The 15,000-nt window shown below is 44.6% G+C and overlaps 1 protein-coding gene across 1 annotated transcript in view; it reads right to left on the bottom strand.

Moving 5' to 3' along the window:
- The window catches only part of fstl5 (follistatin-like 5), a gene marked incomplete at its 5' end in the record, with an annotated part of 109,696 nt that overhangs the window by 73,475 nt on the left and 21,221 nt on the right, over nt 1-15,000 (bottom strand). The window contains one exon of the mRNA XM_083685499.1: nt 9,775-10,026. Within this exon, the coding sequence (XP_083541625.1) occupies nt 9,775-10,026 (252 nt within the window). The remainder of the gene's footprint in view (nt 1-9,774; nt 10,027-15,000) is intronic.

Raw genomic sequence — 15,000 nt, 5'->3', positions numbered from 1 at the left:
GGAACTACATCAAAAAGATAACACATCGACATATTGATATCATACCATCGTGTCAAACATACCCCTCTGCATCATCTCTCCATCATCTCCACACAAAGTTTGTTTTTTGCCTGTGGGTATCTTTCAAAGCATATTGCTGAAAGAGTCTTTTTCTGGTGCATTTCAGGGCAGGTTTTTTGTTTGTCTTATTCCAATGGTAGGACTATGAAAATATGACGGAGCCCTCTGTGCTGGCTCTGTCAAGGCAGCTAACCTAGATGGGGACATGTATGGGACACCTAGAGTCGGCTTGGACTGAGGAGGAGGTGTAAGCCTCAGGGCAGTTAGCCTCCTGTTAGCATCAGTTAGCATCGGGAAAGGAAATAGTTGTCAAACTGACTCTCCGTACTGTTCAACATCTGGGATTTAAAACTTTTATAAGTATTAAGAGATAAGTATTCTTTATATGATTTCTGTGGCATTTCTTAGAAAACAGGTATAATTCACCAAGCATCGTCACCCGTGTACAACATGCACCTGTCACTGGGAACTTTAACTTCCAAAGGGATTAAAACAAACAACAAACAACACAAAAGTAAGAGAGAACATCTCCAGGTAAAAGTTTTAATTAAGAAACTTCTGTGGTTTTATTTGCGGTCCGTCGGTTCCCTGCTGACGAGAACAGGTGCAGACTATGTGCTCAGGTGAAGCTGCTCCCTGGAGGGGAGAGTGTTTCACAGAGATGAAACAGTTAGCAAAGAAACAAATGCCTCTATCACGAATCATTCTTATTAAAGAGACACTTCAGGAGTTTTGTCACGCATATTTTACATTAAATTGTGGCTTAAGTGTTTACTGTTTGGTAATATAAATCGTATATTGATTTCTTATCTCATTAGACCACAGTCCCCCCCCTTTAATGCTGACAAACATTTGCAAAATAAGCTTTTGCTCATAGGAGTGGGGAGGTGGGCCCTCTCTATCCAATCAGGTAAAGCGGGGCCCCTTTTTTTTCTTGTGAGTGCTAATTTTAGAATTTTAGAATATCTTGTAGCATCTCTTTAAGATGATTTTTCCTCCCCTGACACATTAATACAGAAATATATACAATGTCAGCAACAATAGTAATATGAGCCTCATCTAAAGCGGACATGTCACCATCTAACTTCATATGATTATCGACTACCTTCAGTACTTCGTCAGGGTGAGGCATGACCGTGACTGCAAAGGTGGAGACACAAAGAAAGATGAGATCATTGTGAAGCAAATTTTCCCTTACGATGTCATTTTTCCAACAAATGGACCGTCGCCTCTGCCTAAAGCCATGCAATATATCCACCACACCAGGCCACCACACAGCATCCGTCATCATTCCGCGTTATTAGGAGAGGCTTTCTCTGCCTGCAATGCATCCTGGGATATCCATGCCTACCATTATGGGCTGCCAAAGCCTTAGATGTACGAAAGATGTACGAAATCAATCAACACCGAAGACGAAGATATTACGATTCAACTAAATCACCCTGTCGAAACAGACTGTGTATTGAGCTGTGTTGAAACAGACTGTGTATTGAGCTGTGTTGAAACAGACTGTGTATTGAGCTGTGTTGAAACAGACTGCGTATTGAGCTGTGTTGAAACAGACTGCGTATTGAGCTGTGTTGAAACAGACTGCGTATTGAGCTGTGTTGAAACAGACTGTGTATTGAGCTGTGTTGAAACAGACTGTGTATTGAGCTGTGTTGAAACAGACTGTGTATTGAGCTGTGTTGAAACAGACTGCGTATTGAGCTGTGTTGAAACAGACTGTGTATTGAGCTGTGTTGAAACAGACTGTGTATTGAGCTGTGTTGAAACAGACTGTGTATTGAGCTGTGTTGAAACAGACTGTGTATTGAGCTGTGTTGAAGTGTTGAAACAGACTGTGTATTGAGCTGTGTTGAAACAGACTGTGTGTTGAAGTGTTGAAGTGTTGAAGTGTTGAAACTGGATCGCATTGCTCCCTATTTATGTTCGATTGATCTTTGAAATTTCTTGTACCGGCAAACATCGATTTGCCTTTTGGAGAAGGTCACCTGCCAGCCGGCACCCCAATCCCGCCATCCCGCCTGACTCCGTTCCACAAACCGAGATCAAAACAATTCTAGCATCGTCTTGACAACCCTAACTCACGGCCTAAATAGACACTGTGTCTCTCGCATTTTAGAACAAATGCTGAAGTAAACGTTCAGGCTTAGGTACTGTTGAGCGTAAAAGTCAGTTTCTAAAAAAAAGGGGTGACGTGGTTAGAATCGATTAGGTGCTGTGTCTCCTATTGTGAAGCCTCTGGCTTTCCTGTCCTCTCCTTTCTCTCCTTTCGTGCCTTTCTCTTTTCTATTATTCTCTCTCGTGGGTCATGACAGTCCTTTATTCTGAGTCCAACCAAGTAATACGGCCGCTGTGATTACAGACTTCGATCTCCTTCAAGCCCAGGCTTTTCAAATCATCCGAGAGGTCGTTCTTTAAACACGGAGTTTAACCCCAAAATGATGCCCTTCAATTGTGACTGTATCTAGACATTTCTAAGGCCAAACGGAGTGAAAAGGAGTTTTCACTTGGTATGAAAGGTGCAGTTTTAAAAGTAGGTTTGACAATAATGGTTTAAACTTTTTGAAAAAAGACTTGATGGGTAAAAGTCTCATCACATTTTAAGTGCGTTAACATTTTTGGTGTATTACTTTAAGGCAAGAGGGGATTAAATCTTCAGTAAGTCTTCTTTGATGTGTCTGTGCTTACTCTTAGTTACAACCACACCCAAACCTAATGCAGTATCACAGCTTGTATGATACGCAGCAGACAAGCCCCTAATCCCTCAGAATAGAGCCGGAACATTTAATCTGGGCTCCCCGGAGCGATACTGCGTTCTAGCATTTAACCGTTAAACACTTAAGCACTTCAGCACAGCAAAACAACACATTTAGTACACTAGCACTTTAGTTCACAGTACAGAAAGCACAAGGTGTTTACGTTGGAAAATCGCGTGGTAAAATGGTTATTACAGAGTAAATGCATATGAACTACTTGTTTATCGCCACAAAGCGCCATTTAGTGGTTTCGTAATGTGTCGGATTCTCTGACGTACACTAAGTACCAGAAAGCACCCATTCTTATCACCTAATTAGGCAATAACACACACAAGGGTTTGCTATATTGTGGTTTGAGCTTGGCTGTGCCGCGGTCAAAGGCACAAGGAGCGGCCGTTTGCCAACAACCATCTCTAACCGTTGTATAATCACCTAATAAATACCGGGTTTAAACACTATTGGAGACAGAAAAAATTAAGTGCAACCAAACACCTTCACAAACTTGGCCTTGGTACAGTCCAGTATGTACAATACAGAAACGTCATCAAACCTGGCCTTGGTACAGTCCAGTATGTACAGTACTGAAACATCATCAAACTAGGCCTGCACTAAGACCCAGGGGGGGTTCCCTTCCACCGAGCCCTTGAAAACTTAACGATCCACAGGTCTATATATAATGAGTGGCCTATTCTCTGGTGATGCCAGTGACAATGCAGGAGGACACACCCTAGCCAGCGTCTCACTGGGGGACGGGGGGTGGGGGGGAGACGGGGTGGCTGAAGGTCGCTGCGTTAGCACTTTGGAGTCATTAAAACAGCTATAATGATCAGGTGTATGTGGGAGGTGGGATTCTGAGAAGACCTTACTGTATCGTAAACAGCCTGACATCACACTGTGTTCTCACTGGGGATTAGAAGCATGGGGACCTCATTACGGTAGAAGGTCTCAGGGGGGAACCATCCAGGATGACTCAGAGACAGCAGGGGGGATGGGGTGGGGGGGCAGGGCTGTGCAGTTGGTTGGTTGGTTGCTTGGTTGCTTGGTTGGTTGCTTGGTTGGTTGCTTGGTTGGGCGGTTGGTTGACAATAAAGGATGGTCTTTGAAGTTTTGTGCTTTGGAGAATGTTCTCTGATAATTAAAGCAATTAAGTGTGTGTGTGTGTGTGGTCAATTAGAGGTGTTAGAGCAAGCTGTGATGCTTCAGAATAAAAGCGGTGTGTAGCAAGAATCACTCTCATAAAGAAGTGGAGAGGAAGCTTTAGAGTGTTGCTATCGGACTCGTGAAGGCTTGTCTGCTTAGTGCACTGGTGACCACTCATATGTGAAGCAGATCAGAAGAATCATGCTTGGTTTAGAAAATAAATATATGGATATTAATACAAATAACAGCCAGGCTGTGACCATTGGACACGCCTGGCTGTATGTAAATAGCTGTGTGGCTCAGCCTTTTTTGTGACTGTACTCCCAGCGAAACATTGTGTTATGACTCAGAGATTTAAAAATGTACTACTTTTGAGACTTTGATCCGTAGAGAATTCAGTTCTTCGCCTCTGCAAACACAGACCTGACAACCTCAGTTATGATTGACAGGCGTGTGAAGTCTGAAGTGCCGGAGACGTTTATTTTGAAATCGCTTTAAGAAATAACTTTCAGTGATGAAGTGTGAACAGTTGTTAATGTTAATTGCTTATACGTACAGTATACAACCTGCTGTTATACCTCTCAGGCGGAAATAGACGGAGAGCACTGAAACTAAGATCTTTAACTTAGCTGTAATGTCCCTGGAGGGGGAGGGGGGGGGGGGGGGGGGGTTCACAATGAAAAAGTTGAATAACACTGAAACACATATGGCAAGCAAACAACCGCTGTCAAGGTGAGACTCCTCAGGTGTTGCGTAATCTCCTTTTACACGTTATGCAAATACACGCTGAATACGTGATTAATTAAACAATCCCACATAATACATTTGTTGTATTTATGGAGCAAAGGTGTTACAGCATGTGTTTTTCTGTGGTTTTAATATAATGTAGATTAGATTGACAGTAGAAATCGCAGGATGGGCTCATTGTAATGCATGGAACGGAATGAGGAATGGCATCAAACACGTGTTCCGTGCATTACAATGAGGCCGTCCTCCGATTTCTACCTCCACCAGCCTCCCCTGCAGGTCACACATATCTGTACAGTACAAAGCTACCGTCCCCTGAGGATTTGGCCATTTAGGGGACTGAGCTCCCCTCCAGTGCTCCGACTGAAATTGAAAAACTTTTCTGAATTGACTTTTGAGTGCAGGCACTTTCCAGCAGTGATTCAGAGTACTTGTACCTCGGGTTCATGTTAAATCTGACTTCTCAGGCACTCCAGGAAAATCAAATCAAATCTAATCTAATCGTACGTGTCACGTACATCGCATACAGACGTAATTGATATAGTGAAATGCTTCAGGATCAGTCAACAACAGTCAACAAATCAACAATACAATATAACATATTAATAATAAAACAGTGACAGTAGTGGTGCATAAGGGTGTAGTGGAAGTAGCAGCAGTAATGACAATGTAATAATGTAATAATATGAATGTAATAATAACAATAAGCTTGTCAATGTCAAGTGTATGTGGCAGCAGTAATTTACAGTAATAGTGCAAAGGTGCAATGAATTAAGTAGCAACAATAAGGAATACATAGACATACTATACAACTCTCTGTTCAATATCCCCCAAAAACGGAAATGACAATATTCAAACAATAAAGAAAAACAAACCTATGATCGAATACTATGGCTCCAGGGGTGCAATGTCATTGGCTGTCACATGTAAAAAACAAACACACAAAAAACAGGGGGGCGCTTGGTGTCGTAGCACACTAATGCACATACCACATAATCGCAAGGTCCCTGACATATCCTGCATGTCATCCCTCCTCTCTCTCTCCCTTCCTTCCTGTCAATCTCTACTGTCTCTGTCCCAATAAAGCAGAAATGCCCTAAAAACATATTTAAAAAAAACAAAACAAAAAAACACACCAACAGGAAATATAATCATCCTGATAAATCAGGATCCCTCGCAGCAAAGACCCTCGGCCGTGGTTATTAGCTCGCCCGGGCCGTGACGTTAATTGTCCAGTGTTGTGTCTAACGGTGGCTGCAGAGATTGCGTCTGCCCTGCTTCCACCCGCGTTAAAAGCCCTGCTGCGATTGGACAACCTTTTATTCGCCACTTAATTTTCAATCAGATCCAATCCGGCCTCGCCTCGGTTGCCGAGCAGCGGGGTGGGGGGGGGGGGGGGGGGGGGGGGGTGACGGGAGATAGGAGAGAGGGAGGGGGGGGGGGTGTGGCAAGGGAGGGAGGAGGGGGGAGACAGGGGTCATACGTTATCCACGGGCCTAATGAGAACCTTCAGTCAACGCACGGCTGTCATTCTTTATCCTGTCGTCTCCCTGAGAGATAAGAGCCGGAGAGCGGGGCGCAGAGCTAGTCTGTCCTTCTCCTGATGCACCCCTTATTAAACAAGGGGGCCAGCTCTGAAGACACAAGCCTTTCTCTCTGGTCCTCCCATCGGCGTCAATTCAAAACAATCATGGCTGGGGTTAAACCGCTGGTCATGCTAAACTTAAGCTGGATTGGACTGATTGTCTGTCTATCAAGTTAATCTAGCATCTAGCAACTGTTTCGGAGAAGCCCGGCTGGGATGGGTCAGGATGTCTGCTGTATGTCGGAGTGTGACATCAGTATGACGTTAGGATAGGATAAGTCTTTTGTGTGTGTATGACAAGTCTGTCATGCACTGATAAAACAGACTGGTAGGCAATGTGTACTGTATGTGTGCTTTCCCCCTGCAGCAACACGACAAAGTAGAAACACACAAAAAGCCTGAATAATTAGACAAAAAAGGAGACTATTTACCGGATAACCAACTCACTGTGTTTTGCGAGGTCAGGTTAGTTTATTTCATTGCCAAATGGCCCGAGGACAGCTGGCATACAGCCCTAATGCTCTGACTCACAGACACAGCACCACGTGAGCCCAGAGTCTGCACGACAGAATGGATTTACAAAACAAATTTAGAGTGATATTGAAATGATGGAAAATCATGATTAGGCTAATTTATGACTAGGCTGTTTTATGTACCTTAATGCTACTGTAGGTTGGAAACCAGTGAAATCAGTTCCTGGAGAAGTACCGTAGACACAAATGAAAGACATATTTTATATGCCATTTAGGCACATTTCATTCCACCACTAATAACCCCGCAATCATAACTAGCCGTAATTATGGCTGGATTCTGCTCTAAGCTCTCTGCACATTCGCCTCAATTATCTGTCGTCGTTGTCCCCCCCCCCCACACACACACACCCCACCCCTACGATTTACACTGTGACATTTTGTATTCTCTGAAATGAACAAATCCTCTGCAGCCATTTAACACAAAGACCCACACTGGTGCTAATGTGGTTAAAAGACAGATGGTAAACATTAGCTCTGGCCTTTCAGGAGGAAGACGGATGGACTGGCAGTAAGTGGGTAGGAAGTGTAGTAAATACTGCTGAAAAGTCTCGTGAGAGAAAAACAAAAGCTTTCAGCGGGTCATGAATATTTGAACAAGTCATCTTCTCCAGAGAAAGGATCTAATTGGACAAACAGGTTTCCTGAGTGCCCCCTCTTGATGCTCCCGTCCAATGGGACATTGATTATAGATCAATCAAGGTAAAAAAAAAAAAAAAAAACTGTCTGGCCAGGAAAGGGAAGGTTGAAAAGAAGAAAGGAGAGAGAAAAAAAACGAGAGAAACAATTTACAGCGGAGCAGTTTTTTTTTCTTCTTCTCCTATTTGCTTTTGTCTCTTGTTGATGTGATATTGATCAGGAGAGGCTGGAGGATGTACAGTAGGAGTCGGAGGACAGGCTTAACACCATTCCTCATTCCTCAGTCCGTGAGGAATACAATGAACCCGTCCTCCGATTTCTACCTCCACCAGTCTCCCCTGTTATTGACTGAGCCCCGTTGGTCAAATTGCCACTTGTGGCTGGGCATTGATTGGGGGTCTGAATGCAGATGGCTGAGCGAGGGTTGGACCAGCCAGGACACTGGCTGATTAGGCTTCATCTGGGGACACAACATTGATCCAAACGCCTTTTTGTCTGATTGGGAAGAACCACAGCGTCTGATTGGTGGCCTATGCTCGTGCATGCAGAGTGGATCGCCTCGGATACATAATTTGCGACAGAGAGATGAGGGGTGAGACGTGGGAAGGATGTGATTCGGTCAAGCAAATATGCATTTCACTTGTGTGTGTGTCTGATTTATATTTTGTTATATTGCAATTCCGTCGGCTCATCACGGATCGTTTGAACTGAGAAATGGGAAACATTTGCGTTTGATTCAGGTTGAATTGCCTTGGATTTGTCGTACGCAGCGGAATGATAAGGAGGTTGTTATGAGAGGATTTCTACCGACAGTTCTGTGTTGGGAGAATTTGTTTTTTGGTGAGGAAGACTTGATTCATGTGTGTGATTTATATTTAGTTTTATTCCAATTCCATCAACTCATCAACTGTTTATTTGAACAGGAAATGGGAAAACATTTGAGTGTGATCCGACACTGTGTTAACATGTCTGATAAGACAAACAAAGACAAAGACTGTTTTTGGCCATGCAATCAATTCTCATCAATCGTTGGAATGTGGTCATTTTTGCACACACACCCCACCCCCCCCCCCCACCCCCCCGCCCCCCCAAGACAACACACACACTGCACACACCCCCTCCGAGACAACACACATGCACACCCCCAAGGGAGAACAGAGCTCTGGGCACAGGGTCAGCCATATTCCGGCACCCCTGGAGCAGTTAGGGGTTAAGTGCCTTGCTCAAGGGCACAACTGCAGTGGTAGGCACCTGGATATGATGCCAGCACACATCCGGCTCCCTCCTGGAACCTTCCGATTGCTGGCCGGCCTCTCTAACCTCCAGGTTACCTGCTGCCTCATGATACCATTCCTAATTCCATTCATTACCATGAGCTCGTCCTCCGATTTCTACCTCCAGCAGCCTCCCCTGGTTGAGCATCTAAGCATATGTCAGGTTACACCGACTGCTCCTATACACACACAGTTGGTCCCAGTTCACACAAATTACCAATTTTAAGTCTCCTTCTCCAGAGAAATCATGTTCTTATTGGGAAGATAATGTAATTGATGTCCTTCTACAATTGATGCCTGAGAGCTTCTCACCCCCTCTGGGGAAATATGAGCAGTGGTACAGCGCTCCGCGAACACACCTGCGTGTGATAAAGTATACAAACAAGCACTTGCATCACAATGAGGCGCTACAGAGATACCGAGGGGATACGAAGCACTGGCAACACTTTACAGGAGGATGTGTAGTTTACTGACAATGTGGTGTACGGCTTTATGTGTAGTTTACTGACAATGTGGTGTACGGCTTTATGTGTAGTTTACTGACAATGTGGTGTACGGCTTTATGTGTAGTTTACTGACAATGTGTACGATCCATTTAGAAAGCATAGAAGACTAAATGCAAGTGATATTATTTGATGATACTGTGCCATAGTCGTTTGCGGAAAGAGCTTGCATGTAAATGCATTGTTATTCCTGCTTCATGAATGCATTTATCAGCCCGTAGCATTAGCTCCCAATCTCCCTTCACAGCCACTGCATTGTGAAGGTGACACAAATTATTCAGTGGAGGCCGGTGGAGGCAGAAATCAGAGGACAGGCTCAGTGTAATGCATGGAATGGAATAGGGAATGGCATCAAACACGTGCTTGATACCTTTCCTCATTCCATTCCATGCTTTACAATGAGCGCGTCCCCCGATGTCCGCCTCCACCGGCCTCCTCCTGATTTAAACACACACAACAACACTGTAACAGCACATTCGTCGGCAGCCATTTTGAGAAGCTGTGAGTTGGCAGGCGTGGGAGTTGTAGTCTTACCTTTGTAGAAGCACTCCTCACTGTGCATGATGGTGATCCTCTGGCCTCCCAGACAGGAGGCCCGGTGGAGCTCACAGTGGTTCTGGTACAGCTTCCCATCCGACCCACACACGGGCTTGTAGTGCGGTTTACAGCGTTCCAGGCAGTTACACTCCCCCTGGCCGGTCTCGTGGTTGACCACGCAGTGACGACCCAGACCACAGTACTTGTGCTCACACGGACCGGGGAGTCCAACAGAATGGCCCAGAAATCCTGCGTGGAGAAAATGTAAATGAGCATTAATGTCAGACTAATTATTAATTCATTCATTGGTTAATGTCATTAATGCCAGATTAATGATGAGCTCTAAATCGGATTATCGTGTTGTCCACGCATATCAGGAGGTCAGACAAATGTCATGTTCTTACGATGACTGTCTGATAAGGAATGTGATTTCATAAGGAAGCCCGTGCCGATTTAAAGGTTATCTCCTCTTTGAGTGGTCTTCAGGTAACTGACCGGCCAGGTTTGACAAGAGCGCAAGCTATTTTTCCCTGATGCAAAGGTTACAGAAAGCTGTTTTATTTTCCCCCCATATTATTTTATGTTTTCCAAGGAGAGTGAGTTACGGTGAGGCCTCCGTGTCAGGGTCGAGCAGCAGTAAGCACTGTTGACAGGCCGAGCAGCCGATCGCTACAGCAACCTCTGAACCGTGTCAAACGTATTGGCTCTCTAATGGCAGGTTGTTCACTCTCCGTAGCCTGATCCACCCCTACCGTTGCCCTTTTGAGGTGGGCCTCGAGGGGACAGACAACATGGCCGCCAAAGGATGATCACACACAGCCACTGAGGAAGCGAGTGATGCTAGTCACTGAGGTAAGATATTGAACTGTGAACATACCATAACCATAATGAACTACAGTATACCGTATAGAACTGTGAACATACCATAACCATAATGAACTATAGTATACCGTATAGAACTGTGAACATACCATAACCATAATGAACTACAGTATACCGTATAGAACTGTGAACATACCATAACCATAATGAACTACAGTATACCGTATAGAACTGTGAACATACCATAACCATAATGAACTACAGTATACCGTATAGAACTGTGAACATAGACCTAACGTAGGGGGCAATATTTCAGATAAGATGAGTCATCCATCATCTCAAACACGTATTGTTTGACTGTTATTCCTATTGATAGTATATTGTGCATTGTATTTGTTACTGTTGTATTTTTATTTTATTCCTATCATTGTATTTCACTGCACTGTTGGGACGTAGCTCCTACTGAGCATGTCATTGTCTGTTTACAGCTGCGTCGTGGGCCCATGATGAATAACCTTTGATCTGTCTTCATGAGTCCTCTACTGTACATACCGCCTTACCAGCAGCAACACGAAGCAGTGAGAAAAAAAACTAAAAAACAATATCCACAATGCAAAAAAATAAACTACAATATCCACCGACCGCGTCAAACCCTCTCACGTGTGACCGAGGAAGCCTGAGGGCCGGAGGGGTGGAACTGAAAATGATCAATTGTTAATCCATTTCTGCCGAGGGTCATCTAGTTCACCCACAGTGAATATGCATTCCTATCAACCCATAAACAAGCAGCTCTCTCTCATACTCATTATCTGTAGGAGCGGGCGCTCCACACTGTGCCATGGACCAATAAATATCGAGTGGTGCGTCACGGGTGTGTGAAACCTCCGAGAACCTCTTTACAATCATCAATCCATCCACTGCAGACCCTCCGCTGTACACAGTCTTCTCAGAAACGAACCCCCCAACCAGGGCAAATAAAAACCCTCTGTATAACATTTTGATTGGTTACACAAAGCACAAAGCACAAAGTGTCGGCAGCAACAAGAGACGGAATAACAGAACAAAAACAAACAAGTTGAGTCGTTAATGAGACGGCGTCATCAAAGACCCGCTGCTGTAACGACCCCCCCCCCCCCCCTCCGGGTGTTCTATCCTCTATTTGACCGTCTGGATTTAAACAAAACAACAGAAGCGTGGACAGTACAGCACACTGTGGCCTGATTCCAGCCAATCAATGGCTGTGGATTCATTAATTCCCCCTCGGTGAGGTGGGATAATGATTATTCAGTGGCGATGCGTGTTGCACCGACAGCGGCCCTCCGCCAGCAGGGTCGGGGAAGGTCACCGGGGAAGGCCTATCAAGATGCACCATCAGTCAGCATCACGCCTGACCAGGCAACAACACACACTAATGAATTATTCTCCCACAACCATCCGGTTATCCATGAAGGGGCGGCTTTCAGAGGGAACTTCGTGGGGAGGGGGGCTGGGGGGGGGAATGGGGGGGGGGGGTTGCTGGTGGTTAGAGGAGGGGGGGGGGGGGTACTTGGTGGTTAGAGGATTGGGGGGAAGGGGGAGGGGTTGCTGGTGGTTAGAGGAGGGGAGGGTTAGCTGGAGTTGGCTACTATAATGATGTCGAGCTGTATCTGAAAAAAAAAAAAAAAAAACATTTTGAGATGCGTATTGAAAGATAACCATGTATTATTCATCTAGAAATACAGAGATACGTTTGGAAGACAGATCGCGTAGAATGATGTATAGCTAAGTCGATGGATGTATTTTCAGTCAAATTTCGCTTGGGAATTTCTCTGTTAACACTGCCTTAAATAGAAAGACAAAAACAAAAACACAAACACGACATTAAATAATCAAGAAAGCGAAGTAGTGGAAAGATGGACATCATCCATAGGATACCATTAGGGCTAGTTCTTTATTCAGGCTGTGTGCAGAACAACAAGGTCTTCACATGTGTGATCCCAGCATCCATCATCTGAAGGGCAGTCCCCCTGTCACGCACACATCACAGTGCTGTGATGCACATCATGTGGAGCTGATGTTTGATACCATTCCTCATTCCGTTCCATGCATTACAATGAGCCCGTCCTCCGATTTCTACCTCCAGCAGCCTCCACTGGTTTAGATCTAAAGATTTACACAGCCAGAGGTGTCATGATATATGCCATTTATCTGACGCTTTTATCCGAAGCGACTTACATTGCAGTGAGTGCACACATTTCTCTATACAGTATATGGTCCCAGCAGGAATACGGTATACAGTATATGGTCCTAGCAGGAATCAAACCCACAACCTAAGCGTTATTAGCGCCATGCTCTACCAACTGAGCCACAGAGGACCACGATCAGATGACATTGTAGCAGGATCAAAGTGGGAGGTATATTGTAGCATTGTGCCTGGGGCCGGCATGTGTGTACCATCAATGATCATAAATAAGCGCCTCATGTCATGCTCTCTGAAAGGTCGATATGAGAGAATGTACTTGACCTATCAACATATCCTGCATGTCATCCTTCCTCTTTCTCTCCCATCCTTCCTGTCAATCTCTATTGTCTCTGTCCCAATGAAGCAGAAATGCCCTAAAAACATATTTAAAAAAAAAAAAAAAAAAAACTCTTAGACAATGTACTCTCTCTTTCTGAAGCTTCTCTGCTCCCATGCATTAAAGCAGCATATGTTCTAGCGTACGCTATTTAAAACCCTGTCTGATGTACATGTCTTTTTTTCAACTGTATTCCATTTGCCATTTCCGTTTTATATTTCCATATAAACCCAAGATGCAAGCCCAGACCCATTTGATGTTTTCCATAACAGCAGCAGCAGCTCCGCGTCCCCCCCGAGACCGCCAGGCGTGTAGTAAACAACCAGCTGAGGCTCAGCTCACCAAACGGAGCAAAGATGCGCCCGTAGACCCACGCAACACAAACACAGGCCATGCAAATCGGAAAACACAGTCCCAGAGACTGAACAATGCTAAAAGTTTACATGAAAACAGCAAAGCGTTAGCACGGCGGCGCCCGCTAACCGGCTTCACCTCTCCCCGCCATTCGCCGAAGTTCCTTGAAAGTCAAACCTACTGAAACATACTGAGCTAAAGTGTTAGGATTGAGGAACATCTCCGGAAAGTTATGAAATTATAAACTGAGAGGCGTTAATGTTGGGTTGCTTAGCATCCACTGCTGCAGCAGGCTAGTAGAGTATTCATGTATTTTTATCATACCTGTTTACCTTTCACGGTAATAAAAGGTTTTATGTATTCCCGAAGGCAGGCCCAATGTCATTAAATCTGCTAGCTCTCAATTCCTAACCATGGTAATTCATTCTCCTACATTGGCTAAATTAAAGCCTTGATAGTCAGGAGTGTCTTAGGCAGAGAAAGCGCTGATTAGTTCTCGCTAGAGTGTGTCACCATGAATCATTTGTGGCATTCTTTTGGAGAGAGAGAGTTTAACATTAATAAAGGACCATAGAAATCACAAGAAAAACATAGTGAGTGGATAGGGAAAGGGTTATTGTTAGCTTACAGCACATCTCTTTTAAATAATGGGTTGTTTCACAGAAGCGGTTCAGTTGAAGAGGATCGTTCAGGGAACTAAACTGCGCTGAAAATTCTCTTGACATTCTCTTGACCCAACGTTTGGGACTAAATCGTCTTCTACCAAAATAGATGCCTCAGACGTTTTTTAGTGGATGTGCATCAGGGCAAAACAAACTTCTAGAACAACAACTATGAACCAGACAAATTGAACCTAAGGGTGTGCTCAACCTATTTAATTGTACAAATTAGATTTGTGTTTATGGGACCAGAAGAGTTCATGGTAAAACCCGGTGGATTTCTAATCTAACAGTTCTAAAAGCAGAGCAAGTCAGCTGAATGACTGAGTAGTGAAACTCGATCCTGGTCCTGGAGGGCTGAAGTCGGTCCTGGTTTTTGTCCCAGCCTGCTGCCTTCACACCGGATTGAACTAATCAACCTTGATGAGCTGAATCAGGTGTGTCGGTGCTGAGCTGGGACAAAAGCCTGCAGCGCTGCTGTGTCTCCCCAGGACCAGGATGGAGGATCACTGCCCCAGGCTGGACTATCAACGCCGCCAGGCTGAGGTCCACTGCCTCTGGGTGCCAGGGACCGCCTGTGGCACTGACAGAGACGGAGACTCCTAACAGTTCACATGCTGTTAAATAAAGATGCCTTATGAAATAATTGAGATGCCGTTTTTTTAAAAATCATAAATGCATATGGTACAACAAGAGCATACAGTACGAGACGAGAGTGACATCATTCTTTACTCTCTCGTTTTAAAATGTCACTCACTCACATACAGGTCTATTTACAGCATCCCCTGGCCTACGGGAATAGTATTCCCTGTTGTTTTGATGGAGCTCAC

Source organism: Argentina silus, assembly GCF_951799395.1.
Source record: "Argentina silus genome assembly, chromosome: 15".
In the NCBI taxonomy this organism is placed as follows: Eukaryota; Metazoa; Chordata; class Actinopteri; order Argentiniformes; family Argentinidae; genus Argentina; species Argentina silus.
The sequence above is the reverse complement of the archived record's forward strand: the minus strand, read 5'-3'. Positions and strand labels throughout refer to the sequence as shown.